The 16,029-nt window shown below is 36.8% G+C and overlaps 1 protein-coding gene and 1 long non-coding RNA gene across 2 annotated transcripts; one reads left to right on the top strand and one right to left on the bottom strand.

The window, feature by feature from the left end:
- Nucleotides 1-8,127: 8,127 nt before the first annotated feature.
- LOC109412144 (uncharacterized) lies at nt 8,128-14,265 on the bottom strand. Its single transcript, XM_019685791.3, has 4 exons — nt 14,089-14,265; nt 13,926-13,986; nt 13,770-13,865; nt 8,128-13,707 (listed from the first exon to the last, which is right to left on the bottom strand). Exons 2-4 carry the CDS (start codon nt 13,969-13,971, stop codon nt 13,403-13,405), a joined length of 447 nt encoding a protein of 148 aa, XP_019541336.3. The 5' UTR covers nt 13,972-13,986; nt 14,089-14,265; the 3' UTR covers nt 8,128-13,402.
- Nucleotides 14,266-14,612: 347 nt separating this feature from the next.
- Nucleotides 14,613-15,507, top strand: LOC109401253 (uncharacterized). The gene is made up of 2 exons (XR_003892204.2): nt 14,613-15,013; nt 15,086-15,507. It is a non-coding gene; the product is annotated as an uncharacterized LOC109401253 (long non-coding RNA).
- Nucleotides 15,508-16,029: the final 522 nt, after the last annotated feature.

Here is a 16,029-nt window from a genome sequence, read left to right on the forward strand (position 1 = left end):
CTATAGTTTCGACTGAACAAACGGATGGCGGTTAAGAAAAATGTTGTTTAAATGATACAGAATCCCTGTTGGTCCCAGGAATGGAGTCACGTAATATTCGTATAAACTTGAGCAACTCTAGTTTACGAAAAGTGTAGAACTGAATCTAAACAAGTCACACACGAAGTTGCCTTTATGCGGAGCAATCTCAGGTCGCATAGATAACAAGCACAAGCCGGGAATCTTCTCACGAGCAAGTGTGAGGTGGTCGAGATGTGGTGGCAGCATTACGATGAGCACCTCAATGACGACGTTGCAAGCACTGCCGTGAATACAACGTGCTCACCCATCACTTGTTCATCGAATTCAAATCGGCGTATGCTACAAAACGCTGATTAGACCGGTAGTCCTCTATGGGCATGGAGCATGGACTCTGCGTGCAGAGGACCAACGCGCCTATGAAGTTTTCGGACGGAAGGGCGGAGTGCAGATGGAAGACGGGACTTGGAGAAGGCGAATGGACCACAAACTGCATCAGCTGTCGAGAGAACGAACCTTCGTCCACACCGCGAAAATCGGGAAGCCACGAAGGGTGGGTCACGTTATCAGGATATCGGATAGCAACCCGATTAAAATGGTTCTCGAGAATCATCCGACCGGTACAAGAAGACGTGGTGCGCAGCGAGCTAGGCAGGTCGATCAAGTGGAGGACGTTGATCTGCGGCCTTTCGCAGAGTGCGGAACTTGAGACACACAGCCAAAGACCGAGTAGAATGGAGACGATTTCTACGTACAGCAGAGGACACTCTGACCTTAGTCTGATCGGTAAGGTACGTATGGGTAGCACTTGGAAAACCCGTTGTAGGCCTTGGAAGATTTGACACACCTTAATTTTATTTTGGTTTTTTTTTGGAAGATTATGTCAATGTCTGCTAACCTATAGAGCGACTGAAACAAACGGATGGCATCTCAGAATGTCGAGGCAGCGTTGCCAGACTAGGATGAGCTCGATGGGTCCCTTCTAGAGGACTGCTAGAGTAGAGTAAAAGTAGCCACCAACGAAACAGCCTCGAGAACCATCTTGTACGTGGAACTGAGTCGACATAGGGAAAGGTTTGTGCAGAGCGATTAAGAAGGAGAATAAAGCAGCGTGGAAATAGAAGATCTGCTTCGGGTGAAAAAAAAATGCCGTCTTGAAGAAGCGGCGTCCCCGGAAATAGAAGGAATTGCTGTGTCGATTTCAAGGGATAAGGAAGTTCTACCAAATTCTCAATGAATCTCGCCGCGGCTTCGGAGTGTCTGCTCATAAAACTAAATAAAATTCGCCGAATTTTCCAGGTTTTTCCAGAAAGGATTTTAATAAAATCTTAGCTAAACACAGTTTTGAAAATATTTTTGAGCATAGGTATCAACATGTTGAATAAAAACAGACGGTACCGATTATCTAGGCTATTCCAATAAATACATCTGAAGAACTTTAAAAAAATAAGGAATTCTTTCAGCGATTTGTTCAGAAATTTGACTAGAAATCTATCCAGAATGCGTTCCGAAATTTCTTTGAGGATTCTCTTAAAATTTCATTCATAATTCTTTTTTGAATTCCTTCCGGAATTGTTCTTTGAAAGTTTTATCGCAATTCCTCCTTCAATTTATTCTGCAGTTTCAAAAAAATCCTTCCCAGGAGTTCTTCCTTGCATTTATGAGAGGTTTTTTTTGCTGGAGATAAGCCGATTTTTTTTGTCTCTGGCTTTCTCCAGTTTTCCAAAGGTTTCATTTAGAAGTTTTATTTTTCGTATTAGTTTTTCCGAGATTTTTCGATATTCTTTCGGGATAACTGAGGGTTGGTCCAGGGATTTCCACCAGGATTTGTTCTAGAACCTGCACGGGTCGCTGCTGAAGTTCCTCCCGGGTTATTTTTTCTCAGAGATTTGCCTTTCAGAGATTATGCTTCCAGAGTTTCTTGGTGGATTCCTCCCGAAAAAAAAACTCTTCCATACCTTATCCAAAGTCCCTTCAGGATTTTCTCTTAGTGGTTATCTGGGATAACTTTCATACAGTTTTTCCCGGGATTTTTGCGAGGTTTTGCAGAAGTGCTTTCTGGGATTTCTTCCAAAGGGTTTTCCGTTATTTTTGGATTGCCTGGCAGGATTTCACCCGTAGTTCCTGCCAGCATTTCTCTTAGAGATTTTTAGAGTTCCTTCTCGAATCTACTTTCAGAATTATTTTTAGAACTTTGTTCCAAGATGTTCCAGTTCTTCTTAGGATTTCTTCCAAAGTTCCTCTAGAGATTTCTTCAAGAGGCCTTTGCAGAATTTCGCGCAAGATTTTACCTGGATTCATTCCAAAATTTATCCGGGAATTTCTTACAAGTAATTTTCTAGCTATCCCAGGAGACATTCCAAAATAAACGACTGAAAAAGAACATCCATAATAGTTTTGGAAAAAATTCCGGATGGGATTTCTAGAAGAGCTGTGCGAATAACTCCGAGAAATTCCCTACAAATCACTGGATGACTGCCAGAAAAGTGGTAAGCAACTACGAAAAAGATGCCTGGAAAAACTCTGGAGTAAATCACAGGAAGAATTCAACATATCAGTAATACCTACTGGGAGTCTCCTGTAGCAACTCTAGGAGAAATCCAGAGAAGATTTTCTGGGGAAGTCCCATGAATTTCATTTTCAAGAGGAATCCCTTAAGAAACCCTAGGAGAAATTCTGTGGAAACACCTGCAATATATCCTGAGATAAACTCTTGTGGAGTTCGTGGAATAAAACCAAGAAATCCACGAAGCCATCTTTGGAAGAAACACAGGACAACTCGGGAAAAATCCTACGATGGATTCTATAATATTCCCGTGAAAACTTCCAAGAGAAGTCGGTTGGAATTCAGGAATCCTGAAACATTCTCAAGGAGAATCCCAAAATAGAGTTATTCAAATCTGGAAAAAATCTGGGAAAATTTAATTGACCCTACTTTACTATGAACCGTTATGTGTCCGACAAACTTTTTGCTTTTTTCTTTACCGTGCTTTTTAAATGGGCCACATAAGGGTTAAAGAATAATAATAATAAAATAAGACACGGACACCGTCTTCAGCCAGAGGCTGTACAGACTGAATGAAACTTAACACTAGACAAGGGACACACGGAGCATGCACCAGTGGATACGGAGAAGAAACTATTCTCACGAAAAGTTTCATCGCCCGGTGCGGGAATCGAACCCTCACCCCACAGCATGGTGCGATTAGAAGCTTGGTGACCCTAACCGCACGGCTACGAGGCTCCATTAATAGTAACATAATAACATATAGGGTGACAATGGGTATTATCGGCAAGTTTGTTCTCTTTATCATAAGGAGTTTTTGTTGGCCAAATTTCCTGAAACTTGGTCGTATAATTGTTGGGAAGGATTTAAGGCCAACTTTGAGTTCAATAGCTTTCAAAAAACACCCCATTGACAAACACAACAAAACTTCCGAAAATACACATTTTCCCCTATATAATGAAGTTGAGGCTGTTTTACTACAGTTAAATGCCTTTTACACATACAGAGGGTGGCTAAAATGTTTGGGATAGGCACCTTTTTTCTCTCACAAAACAGTTCAAAACGCTGTAACTTTTCATAGAATGCATAAAAAATTCACAAATTTTGACTGTTTGTTTAACTACTATATGGGCATCATCGGTACAATTTTGAGCTCGATTGGTTAATCTTTCGCGAAGCTAGAATAGTTCTCGCAAAACATTATTTTTTAGACAACTAATATTTGAACTGTCATATCTCGGAAACCAGTGAACCAAATTTAATGAACTTTTGAACGTTTATCAACAATACATTGATGCTTCTCATGTCATTGAAACATAGGTACTTTTTGAACCTTGAAAAAAGTTATCATCGATTGAAAATACCAGAACGATTCTAACTTCACGAAAGATTAACCAATCGAGCTCAAATTTGTACCATATACTTTTCAACTCGTGAATAATTTATTTATTTATTTATGTATTTACTAATTATAATAACATAAATAATCGCCTAATGATTCTCAAAGTATATGTTACTATTACTAAAACAAACACAATTGTACCAATTATATAATAGGTGAACAAACAGTCAAAATTTGAGATTTTTTGATGCATTCTATGAAAAGTTACAGCATGTTGAACATTTTTGTGAGAGAAAAAAGAGTTGCCTATCCCAAACATTTTGGCCATCCCCTGTATATTGGTAGTCCCACGTCAATTATGAAATGATAGCAAGAAATATCATATATGATATTCTTTATTATTCCACCATAATCCAATTTTTCGATTATTTTTTTCATGCAATTTTTTTTTACATTTTGAAACGTACATATCTCCACTAATAATACAGAATGCTTATAAAACACATTTAATACGGTACAGGTTGTCAATGTTATTAATATCATTGTTCATATTATTGTTTAAATAAAACATACAATTCCGTATTGCATAATGATGTTTGAAATACTTTTGAAGATTTTTCATGAACCGCTGTGATGTATTTAAAACTGCTTAATTCAAAATTTTCACACAATTCCTAATTTCCCAAAATTCACACAATATCTGAATGACAACCCACCGAGAAACAAGAGAACAAGTCAAACAAAACCAAGAAACAATCACTCACCCTTGCATTTTCATTTCAATATTAGCACTCCTATATTAGATTTAACAAGCAATCAAAGCTTTTTTACACAATTTGATGCACTTCTGCAAAGAAATTTCAATAAATAACACTAGAACTCGCCGGTTTTCTACGGTAAATTACACAAATTGATCCGACCGCAAAATGCAGCAAGCAAAATCTTCTAGGAGGAAAATTCAGACTTGACGGATCTGTCATATGAATGCGCGTGAGCTCCCTTTAATGTTGGTGCCGTAGAAAAAAATGGAATCACCCTGTATCGAACCGAAAGCTCGCAATAAGGCAGTGTTGCTAGTAACACTAGGATGACTCTGGTTTGGTGTGGAATAAAATTGAAGATTTTAAACATCGTGATGCTAATGATGCTTGCTTGATATAAGCCCAAAATACCTCTGCCTTTCTACGAGCATCACAAATTTTGGGTTTTCGTAGCAAAGGATTGTATGATGTGGATTCACTTTGGTAAGTGATATAATCAGGGTACGCGATGATTCAATGGACTACCCGCTTGGCGCACACCCACAGTTGATCATCAGGAGTAAATCCATTTTATTTTGTATGATGAAAAGCATCTAAACTTGAATTACTCGAAATAGAAAGCTTTTACTGAAAAAAATATTTGGTAGGCTTAATAGTAGTCACCATTGTGCACAACCACTACCAAATATTTTTTCGAATAATGTATTCCACTTCGATAAATTTGCCTTTAGATGCTATTCGCCATACAATATTTTTGCGATTTACTTTTAGGGATTTTTCGCGCATAGAAGCTAGCGCCACATTGATCGATGCGGAGAGTAGGAAAACAGCCGATGCAGTTAATTCATTGGATTGCATGCATATGGGTATTAGCATAAGTATTAGACTGGGTCAAAAAGGTGGAAAAGTTTTTCCGATTGCTTTTAGCATCCAAAACTGTGCAAAATTTGGGATCGATTGATTGCTTCCCCGTATTCCGCATTGCGATTGTAATTTGTATAGAATTTAGTATGGAAAAACGTGCTTGTTTGCATTTTTCTCATAAATTTAGTTTTTGTTTTTGTCTAAAACGATCTAACTAATGATGTTGAAGTATAGCCTAGGATATGCTAAAAAACTTTGCCGAAGACCGCAAAGTGATCCGACACTTGTGAAAAAAGTTACAACGTACAGATTGCCCAGTGGTGCAAAACATTTAACATGTAAAGGAATAACATCAATAATAAAAAAAACAGACAAACAGATGTAACACCTTGAACGATTTTCATGGAAATCCATCGCCCAGTTCGCACTACCATCACCTGGTGGAAAAGTTGCACGAATCACTGTGTTGTTTTATTTATTTATTTCAGTTGTGCAATATCGTCAACAGAAGGCGCTAGTGTGAAACGTCAAACGCATAGAAAAATGATGCGCGCGCCTCTGGTTGTGAAAGCCACAACTATGATAATTTAAAATAATCGTTAAAAGCGTGGTCGATGGAAATTTCGCAAGTGTTACGTCTGTATGAAATCTCAATTTTTGGCCTAAGTTCAAGCGAATAACTTTTTTCACAAGCGTCGAATCACTTTGCGGTCTTTGGCAAAGCATTTTGGCATATCCTAGGCTATACTTTAACGTCATTAGTTTTATGGTATTAGACAAAAGAATTCAACTTATGAGTAAAATGCAAAAAATACGTTTTCCCATACTAACTTCCATACAAACTTCAATCGCAATGCGGAATACGGGGACGCAACCAATCGCTTCCAAATTTTGCAGTTGTTTTTGCTTTTATTTAAAAACAATTATACCGTCTTGGACCTTGCGGCCTCTACAGACTGATCATTACAAACATTTGACAACGGACAACATATATAACACCCAGTGGAGAATTTTTCCGTTTGACGAAAAGTTTTCACCGACTGGAGTGGGAATCGAACCCACACTCCGAGGCTTACGAGACACCCAAACGACTGACGCCGCTAACCGCTCGGCCACGAAGCCCTACTTTTTGGACGCTAATTTAGATTGTAAAAGCTTCGTTCCGGGTTGATGCGATCAAATTTAAACTTTATCCATACAACGTTAACCCACTCTAATGGGTATATGGGTAAGCTATTGGAATATATTAGCTTTACAATTATCAAAATCCTAATATTACCACAGCAGGTGCGATGCATTATAGTCGGATCACCTCACACCAATCAATATATTGGAAATAAATCATCATAAAGTGATACCGGCGGCGTCATGGTCGCAATTTTTTCCGCAGTCAAGTTCGCAGATTGTGAACAATCCTCGGTACTCACTTTACGTAATTTATGTTTAGTCCCTTACTGTCAGAGCTGTCAGATCAGTGTAACACGCTAAATAAAATTTACACAAAAGGCAATTTACACGGAAAAAAATACACGGTTATGAATATTTATTGGGTACCGGACTGGTCACCGAAAATTTGATCGTTTTCTTTGGTACATCGAGGTCTTGAAATTAGTCTATGGTGATACTGTCTGGCCCCTTGGCCTTGACACATTGAAGTTTACGATACATCCACCAATATATCGTGCTTTAATTGTATCGAAGGTTTGTGAAATGTGGACCCGCATAGCAAAATACAGTTTGTCATATTTTCTAAACAGTAAATTTGTTCTAACTGTTACTGTTACTTTAAGACAAACATTTGATTCCCTGTTCAACCATATGAAGCCTGACGCTGTTCACTGTAGAGAACGTTTTTGATATCGTATACCAACTAGTAACAGTATGTTATAGTGTCTGCGCATTGTTGGATGTTATGGAAATAAAACCCGTGAGAAATGGTGACACTATGAGTCCACCTTAAGACATTTGTCTGTGCTCACAGTAGCGCAACACACTATCACATATGAATTTCACAATACAGTACTTATGCTCAACAATCTGTCAGATGGTTACACACATTTGTATTTGTAAGTGAAATATTCTACGATTTGCCGCTGCGCTTTCTGTTAGATTGTTTACAAGAAAAAAAGCAAAAAGTGAAAATCTAGTTGATAAAATACTTAACATTCGCTTCCCGCATAATGACAAACAGTAAATGTAGTGTTTCTCATACTGTAGATAACTATTAGCAATTGTCATTTAACCATTTCTCATACTATCGGAGCTAACAGTAAGCTTACCATTCCATGTACATATTTGCCAGTTTGACAAATGGTAACCCGCCAATTTACAGTATGTGGAATAGGCGGTTAAGATAGGTTACCATAAAAAATCGCTCATTTTCCCGAACAAATTTTTCGCAATACAGTAAAGGATATGGTCAATATATTATCCAGTTTTTCAGACAATTCACTGCATAGAAAATGGGTTCAGAACAGTTTTACAATAAGTTTGGGAAAAAATCGAACAATGTATGTGTTATTATTGATTTATGGTCTTTCATAGTATTTTAAACGTATGTTATATGGTTCTTCTGTATTTAAACCATTTAGAAAAATAATATATATTTTTTTTCTTAAATAACAAATCAAACAAGATTATGGTTCATGTACATGTATTTCCTTATATATTTCAAATGATTTAATGGATTAATTTAACTAGCATTGTTTCGCAATATTAAGTTTTTTCACATTAAATTATAGGCATGATCACGAGTTAATATTTTTCAATAAATAAACACTTCTCACTTCAACTCAAATAACTCGGTGTTGCATATAATTCTAAGTTCGATTCCCATCCGGCAGCTTCATCGTACCTAAGTTCCAGTCAATGCTTCCACACTGAACTTGTTAACTTTGTAGATGTACTGAACAACGATAAACTGAAATAAATAAAATCAAAATTACCCAATGTCTAGTTTGTGAATCGAATTATGAATTACCTGATTTTTTGTTGCTGCTGTGTGGAGCACACCTGCCGCAGAGAAATCGACAACATTTTTCAATTATTGAGCTCGCGTTGATAGTAGTTACTCCGTATTAAATTTTATATTTTTGAGGTGCGGTTTTGATACACCAAAACAAACCAAATAAACAATCGACGGAAAACAAACTATCAATAAATGAATGAGAAGCGAATGTTAAGTATTTTATCAACTAGATTTTCACTTTTTGCTTTTTTTCTTGTAAACAATCTAACAGAAAGCGCAGCGGCAAATCGTAGAATATTTCACTTACAAATACAAATGTGTGTAACCATCTGACAGATTGTTGAGCATAAGTACTGTATTGTGAAATTCATATGTGATAGTGTGTTGCGCTACTGTGAGCACAGACAAATGTCTTAAGGTGGACTCATAGTGTCACCATTTCTCACGGGTTTTATTTCCATAACATCCAACAATGCGCAGACACTATAACATACTGTTACTAGTTGGTATACGATATCAAAAACGTTCTCTACAGTGAACAGCGTCAGGCTTCATATGGTTGAACAGGGAATCAAATGTTTGTCTTAAAGTAACAGTAACAGTTAGAACAAATTTACTGTTTAGAAAATATGACAAACTGTATTTTGCTATGCGGGTTCTCATTCATTTATTGATAGTTTGTTTTCCGTCGATTGTTTATTTGGTTTGTTTTGGTGTATCAAAACCGCACCTCAAAAATATAAAATTTAATACGGAGTAACTACTATCAACGCGAGCTCAATAATTGAAAAATGTTGTCGATTTCTCTGCGGCAGGTGTGCTCCACACAGCAGCAACAAAAAATCAGGTAATTCATAATTCGATTCACAAACTAGACATTGGGTAATTTTGATTTTATTTATTTCAGTTTATCGTTGTTCAGTACATCTACAAAGTTAACAAGTTCAGTGTGGAAGCATTGACTGGAACTTAGGTACGATGAAGCTGCCGGATGGGAATCGAACTTAGAATTATATGCAACACCGAGTTATTTGAGTTGAAGTGAGAAGTGTTTATTTATTGAAAAATATTAACTCGTGATCATGCCTATAATTTAATGTGAAAAAACTTAATATTGCGAAACAATGCTAGTTAAATTAATCCATTAAATCATTTGAAATATATAAGGAAATACATGTACATGAACCATAATCTTGTTTGATTTGTTATTTAAGAAAAAAAATATATATTATTTTTCTAAATGGTTTAAATACAGAAGAACCATATAACATACGTTTAAAATACTATGAAAGACCATAAATCAATAATAACACATACATTGTTCGATTTTTTCCCAAACTTATTGTAAAACTGTTCTGAACCCATTTTCTATGCAGTGAATTGTCTGAAAAACTGGATAATATATTGACCATATCCTTTACTGTATTGCGAAAAATTTGTTCGGGAAAATGAGCGATTTTTTATGGTAACCTATCTTAACCGCCTATTCCACATACTGTAAATTGGCGGGTTACCATTTGTCAAACTGGCAAATATGTACATGGAATGGTAAGCTTACTGTTAGCTCCGATAGTATGAGAAATGGTTAAATGACAATTGCTAATAGTTATCTACAGTATGAGAAACACTACATTTACTGTTTGTCATTATGCGGGGAATCAGGACCTTCAAGGTGTATGGGTACTACTTTTGTTTTCGTTCACTCTATCTGTGTAATTCTTTCACGATTGTCTCTACTGTACCTCATGATAATTAAAGTATCTTTTGTTATTTGGGTGTCCACTGCCATACAAACAGAGTCCAATGTATTTTGAAGTAACTGTCCTATGAAATATAATCTGTATATTGAGGCGCGGAATATAATCTACACTACTCTTAAAGCCTTGAAGTGCTATTATAAAAACATTGGAACATGTAATATTGTATGGTACAAAAGAGACAATCGGGAGAGAATTACACAGATAGTTTAGTTCTGGGATAAAAACTTTAACAGATTACCATTTTCAGGGTGGTAACTCAATTTCAGGTTTGAGATACCCGTTTTTTTCCATTTGCACTTTTTTGGACTACATAACCCCTAGGTCTTGTGTTACATGAAAAATTACCCAGTAAAAAATGCACTTTGAAGTATGAGATTAACTTGTGAATGCTAAAACGTTCCTTCACAACAAACCATGTAATATGAGGACGATTGAAGTTAAAAGTAATTTGTTTGAATACTGCCATGCAGTATCATATTCGATGAGGATCGGAATGACTAAGTATATTTATTAAATTTTATATTCATGTAACATGTATGCAATCATTATTGAGCAATACCCAGCAAACCAGAAAGCAGTTGAATTGCGCCTTTACAGCAAGTCATTAAATGAAAATCAGCTATACATAATTGACAAAAACAAATTAGAACACACTACTTTTGAGCTATTTGCTCTAGAAAACTTAAGTTATTTAACTAAACCAACCGATTCAAAGATGCCATTTGATAGAAAACTTAATAATCTTTCGTATAAGGGTAAAAAAACTGTGATAAGTTTGACAATTTTCAAGTTATAGCCAGTTAAGGCAATAAGAGTAAAAACATGGGAAGTTCAATAACTACGTAACGGGTGAGATTTGACCATATGCGTAGAACATTTTTTTTTTCACCATTTATGGTCCTCTATCTCCCTTTAAAAAATTTGCACTCACGAACCTAACACAGGCTCTATTTTTTCCTAAACTGCTTAATCGATTATATAGAACTATAGCCTAGGATATGCCAAAAAACTTTGTCGAAGACCGCAACGTTATCAGACACTCGTGAAACAAGCTATAGCGTCGACAATGCATGCCCAATCAATGAAATTTTATTGCTATTATTATTCCTTTATGTGTTGAATGTTAAGCACCACCAGGACTTCAGTAAGTAACATCTTTTCTCTCAAGCTTCAGATGACTTCGACAAGTTCAATTTAATTGGTTATGTGATTTAAGGATAGAACCCCTAACGAGAAAAATGCAAAAACGATGTTTTCCATATGAACTTCCATACAAACTTCAGAAGGGTTTAGCACCGTCCAAACGCTAACGGATTTGGTTGAAAATTTGACCAGAACATCATGGCGTCAAATAGAACGAAATAAAAGGGGTGCCTATCAAACTTTTTGACATAGCCTACAAAATCGTGCAAAAAAAACGCGTATTTTGTTCTACACTTAAAGAATTTAAGGTAATCTGCCATTGTAGTGTAATTCTGTAACATTATTAATATGTATAATTTCATTTTTTTTTTGATATTGTACTATTTTATGTTTATGAACATCAAAAAATGAAAGATGAAAGTAAGACTTTAGCGGGTTTCCCGGTTATTATCTAAAATTCCTGTTTTTTCCGCTTTTTTCCCGGTTGTTTCGAATTTCCATCTTTTTTTTTTGGACGGGTGGTCACTTTTTTAAACGACAAATCAAATTTTGAGTTTTTTTCGGTAACTTTTTCGGTAATTTTTTCCGATTTTAACATTCTATAGCTTGGAGTAAATTTTCAATGTGATCATTTCTGGTCTGGACAATTGAAAAGAATTATTGGTGTTGTTTTTTTTTTTAATTTGGAAGTTCAAATGATTTGTAGTACCGTGCGTGCACCATATTATAGACAGCTCCATATTCTGAACAGTTGGAACATCCAAAATAGATTTTCCTCTTATAAAGCAACATAAATCGAGAATTGAGACGTTGTTAATTTAATTTAGTGTCTCTAAACCAATCGTTACATAAAACGACGTTTCTGACCCAACTGCGAAAGTGGAGTAAACGAGATTTGTGGAAAAAAATTAAGACATTCATGGAGGCCAAAACTCTAAACAGTAAGCACTATATGATTTTCTGAAGAATCTCTGAAATATTTTGATGCGTGAAATTACAGCGGTCGCTTCCAAAATATTCTTACTTCATTTGCTTGTGAAACTCCCAGAACAACAACAGAAAAACAGAATGTCCAGAGAAAGTGTTTAAGAGGATACTGGTGAAATGTTTGAAGAGATTACTTATTATTTATGAATGAATTTTGGATCAACTTTTTGGGGAACCTGTTTAGTAAAAACAAGTAGGCTGAAATCGGAAAGTAAGGCACACTTTCTTAGATTGAAGAAATCCTAGATTATTTCTGGTATTAATCTAGCATTATCCTTGAAATTCTAGTGGGGGCATTTCTTTTGACATTCTTCCATTTATCAGGTTTGCTACAGATGCTTTTGATGGTCCGAGCAGAAGAGAACAACAACAGCATGGTGACGTCCATAAACCACGTGGTCATTTTAAGGGGGGAGTGGGGTTAGGGCAAAGACCATGGTCCATACAAAATTAAAATTTTTTGTATGAACAAAAGACCACGCGGGACGGTTGGGGGTTGGAAATGCCCAGAAAAATGACCACGTGGTTTATGGACAGACCCCATAAAAAATGTGGCAAAATAAATGAAAAATGGAATCAGTAATTTTTATATTATCAACATAAACTTATCTGCAGTGCAAAGACTAGGAATTGGGTTATGTGAAGCCGAATCAATACAAATAACGCTGGCACCACTGCCACGAGCTTTCTATTTTCAACAAAACCACCGGCCGGTGACTAACGCTAACAAAAAATATTATGAGCTAACAAACTTTGTTTTGATCTTAATGAGCCGAGCTTTAGAAGATGCATTTAAGCTCTGTTTAAAAAATGAAACACTTTTGATAAAAAACAATAAACAATTATTGTTCCATCTTCGAATGCTTTGAGTTAAATGTACGTGACATAGGATGACTTTGGGAATTATGGGCAAATATTTGGTCGTATAATTCAGCTTGGTTGGAAAAAAAATAGTTAAACATGTTAAAAAAAAACTTCCATAATGAAGAGAACAAAACTGTCGAAAATACATAAGTTCCCCTACTTTGTATGAGACCCGGATATCCGTTTAGTTTAATTACCAACGAAACAAAAGCAATAAAACTCACCTTGCAATCCATTCAACTCGACCACATTCTTCTTGTCGACAAAATGTTTCTCGTCTGGCTGCAGTAGCAAAATCTTCTTGCCGTTGAGCGAAAGCGTGTTCAAAACCTTCGAACGGGAAGCGGATTCGGCCGAGTCAAACTTGGCGATGAAAACGTTCGTCGTCAACGGTTTGTGGGTCACTTGCTGCAGCCTGACGATGGTGGCAAAGCCACAAAAGAATTTGTTTATTTCCTCCTCGGTTACATTCTGCGGACAATTTCCGATTAGCACTGAAACGCCAGGATAGAAACGAAATAAGCACATTTCAAATAACACGCTGGATTTAACCCACCTGTATCTTCGGTCTTGGATTCGACTATTTGGGTTTTAATCTCCTTGAGCAACAGCTCGAAGCCACTCACCAGTGGCTCACTTTTCGAGCATGATGCTGAAACATGAAGACCTTCGGTTAGCAAACAAAGTTGACCAATTTCAGAACCAAACTTACCACTGGCGCCAGCTTCCGGACCACTAGTTACAGTTTGTTTCGTCATCTCTTCGGCTGGTGGCTGGAATTGCACAAAACGTAAACAAAACAAAAGCGTCATCATCCACCATAATCAACCACGCACGCAATTTGCATTGATCCGAAAAACCGAGCAGAAACTTACCGTATGGCGAAACTTTCATGCTTGTGATGTTGCTTTCGAACAGGTGCACACTTTGAACACTTTTGCAAACCAAATTTTCAACTTTTACGGCGATAATTTCCACAAAATTCACAAATCTGCGTCTATTCGCGCTTGTTGAAAATTTTCGAAGTAAACAGCACACACGCAAGTCGATCGAATCGAAGGTAGCTGTCAAATGTATCGTAGGTTACGAATCTGCAGCAGTGATGCCAGCGCATCAATAAAATTGAGTAACCAATCGGAACGAAATGAAAATGAAATACTGTAGACGTTCGTTAGGGAAGATTCAAATATTACGTCCATCGTTTTTCGGGATTTCTAGACCCCCCCCCCTCCCCCCTCTGTCACGCACTTTTCCTATACCCAATACCCGTACTGTCACACTTTTCTAGACCCCCCCCTCCCCCAAATGTTGGACGTAATTTTTGAACGTTCCCTTACACTGAGAGATCAAAGTACTCTTTAAAGAGTGAAAAAGTACCCTTTTCGAGAGTAACTACACGCTAAGATCAGTTTACCCATAAATGAGTAGTTGATTCACCCATATTTGGGTTTTATATGCATTACTCATATTATGGGTAAAATGTACTGAGAAAAAACGGTAAACAATACCCATATTGTTGGTTAAGTGAGTTTACTCAAATATGGGTAATCATGATTTACCCATATTTGGATGAAAATTGGGAAAATTGGCAGTCGCGATCACTTTTGTGGAAGCAGCAGCAGCAGTGAGCAAAACCACGACTGGGAGGAGGAATTCGGCCATAATCATCGGGATGTACGAGACAAGCTGGTGGAAATTACACACTGTGACGCCCAGTTGAGATTGCTGAAACGCAAGTGAAAGCTGCCGCCACCTGGCAATGATTTAGAAAAAAGCTTTCCGGTGGGGATTATCCGAGAGGTAAGTGTTTCAGAGCTCAGGATCTTACCGTGAGGGAAATTTACTGGACTCAACCACAAATGTTTTTTTCAGATATGGTTTTCATTGGCCAAGTGGACATCCGTCGTCAGAACTCCTGAGGTGAACGGTACGCAATAGGATGTTTTCCGTGCCCATATCAAGAGTACGATGCCACCGTTGCCGACGTTCAGCCGGAATCGATCCCTTCGATTGCTACAAAGTGCACCAGCCGGTCTGTCGTCGCCAGCATCTCCCTCGTTGGCTCCGATTCCACGGTGCGATGGCATGCCGCCACAGCGGGGTATATCGTGGGATCTCCGCCACCATCCCGAGCACCACCTCATCCGATGTACTAGGATTGACCACAGCTGTCGTAAACTAGGTCGCTAACGATGCGAGCAGGAGCGCAATTTTATCATTTTTTTTCTACTGCTGTTTTAATATGTATTAGTTTGTTTAAGATTATAATAAAGCTTCTTGTTTCTTTTTTATTTAATTTCACCGCACATTCTCTAAATTAATATGAATAAAAAATATTAATAAATTTTAACTAAATATAAATTTTAAAGAGAAAACATTTACTCAAATATGCGTAAAATTTATCCAAAATAAAATATTTATATATGGGTAAATATTACCTATATTTTTCATATATCCCCATTACTCAAATATGGGTAATGGGGCTTTACCCATAAAATGAGGTTGTGCACTTTTCGGCGATTATGAGTAAACTTTACTCATATTTGGGTAAACTGACCTTAGCGTGTATAGGTGAACTCATAAAAAGAGTAAACGGCCTTTACTCTTTAAAGGGTAAACTGCTTGTACGTCAAATCAACGTGTGATTTTTACTCTTTTTTTGGAACGATTTCAAATTATGAAGAGAGTAAAATTTACCCTCTTTATCTTTTTATGGGAACTTAGTGATAATTTTGAACTTTTAAATAATCAAATAAATAATAAACAACTTAAAAAAGATTTTTTTGCGAAATATTTATTAATTTTTGTTATTTCAC

This window comes from Aedes albopictus, chromosome 1 (assembly GCF_035046485.1).
Source record: "Aedes albopictus strain Foshan chromosome 1, AalbF5, whole genome shotgun sequence".
Taxonomy (NCBI): Eukaryota; Metazoa; Arthropoda; class Insecta; order Diptera; family Culicidae; genus Aedes; species Aedes albopictus.

Coding starts and splice junctions, on each gene's coding strand:
- LOC109412144 (XM_019685791.3), bottom strand. CDS start 13,971: ATGACGAAACAAACTGTAACTAGTGGTCCGGAAGCTGGCGCCAGTG. Junction 13,866..13,925: donor TCCGGAAGCTGGCGCCAGTG/GTAAGTTTGGTT, acceptor TTCATGTTTCAG/CATCATGCTCGAAAAGTGAG. Junction 13,708..13,769: donor ATCCAAGACCGAAGATACAG/GTGGGTTAAATC, acceptor CTGGCGTTTCAG/TGCTAATCGGAAATTGTCCG.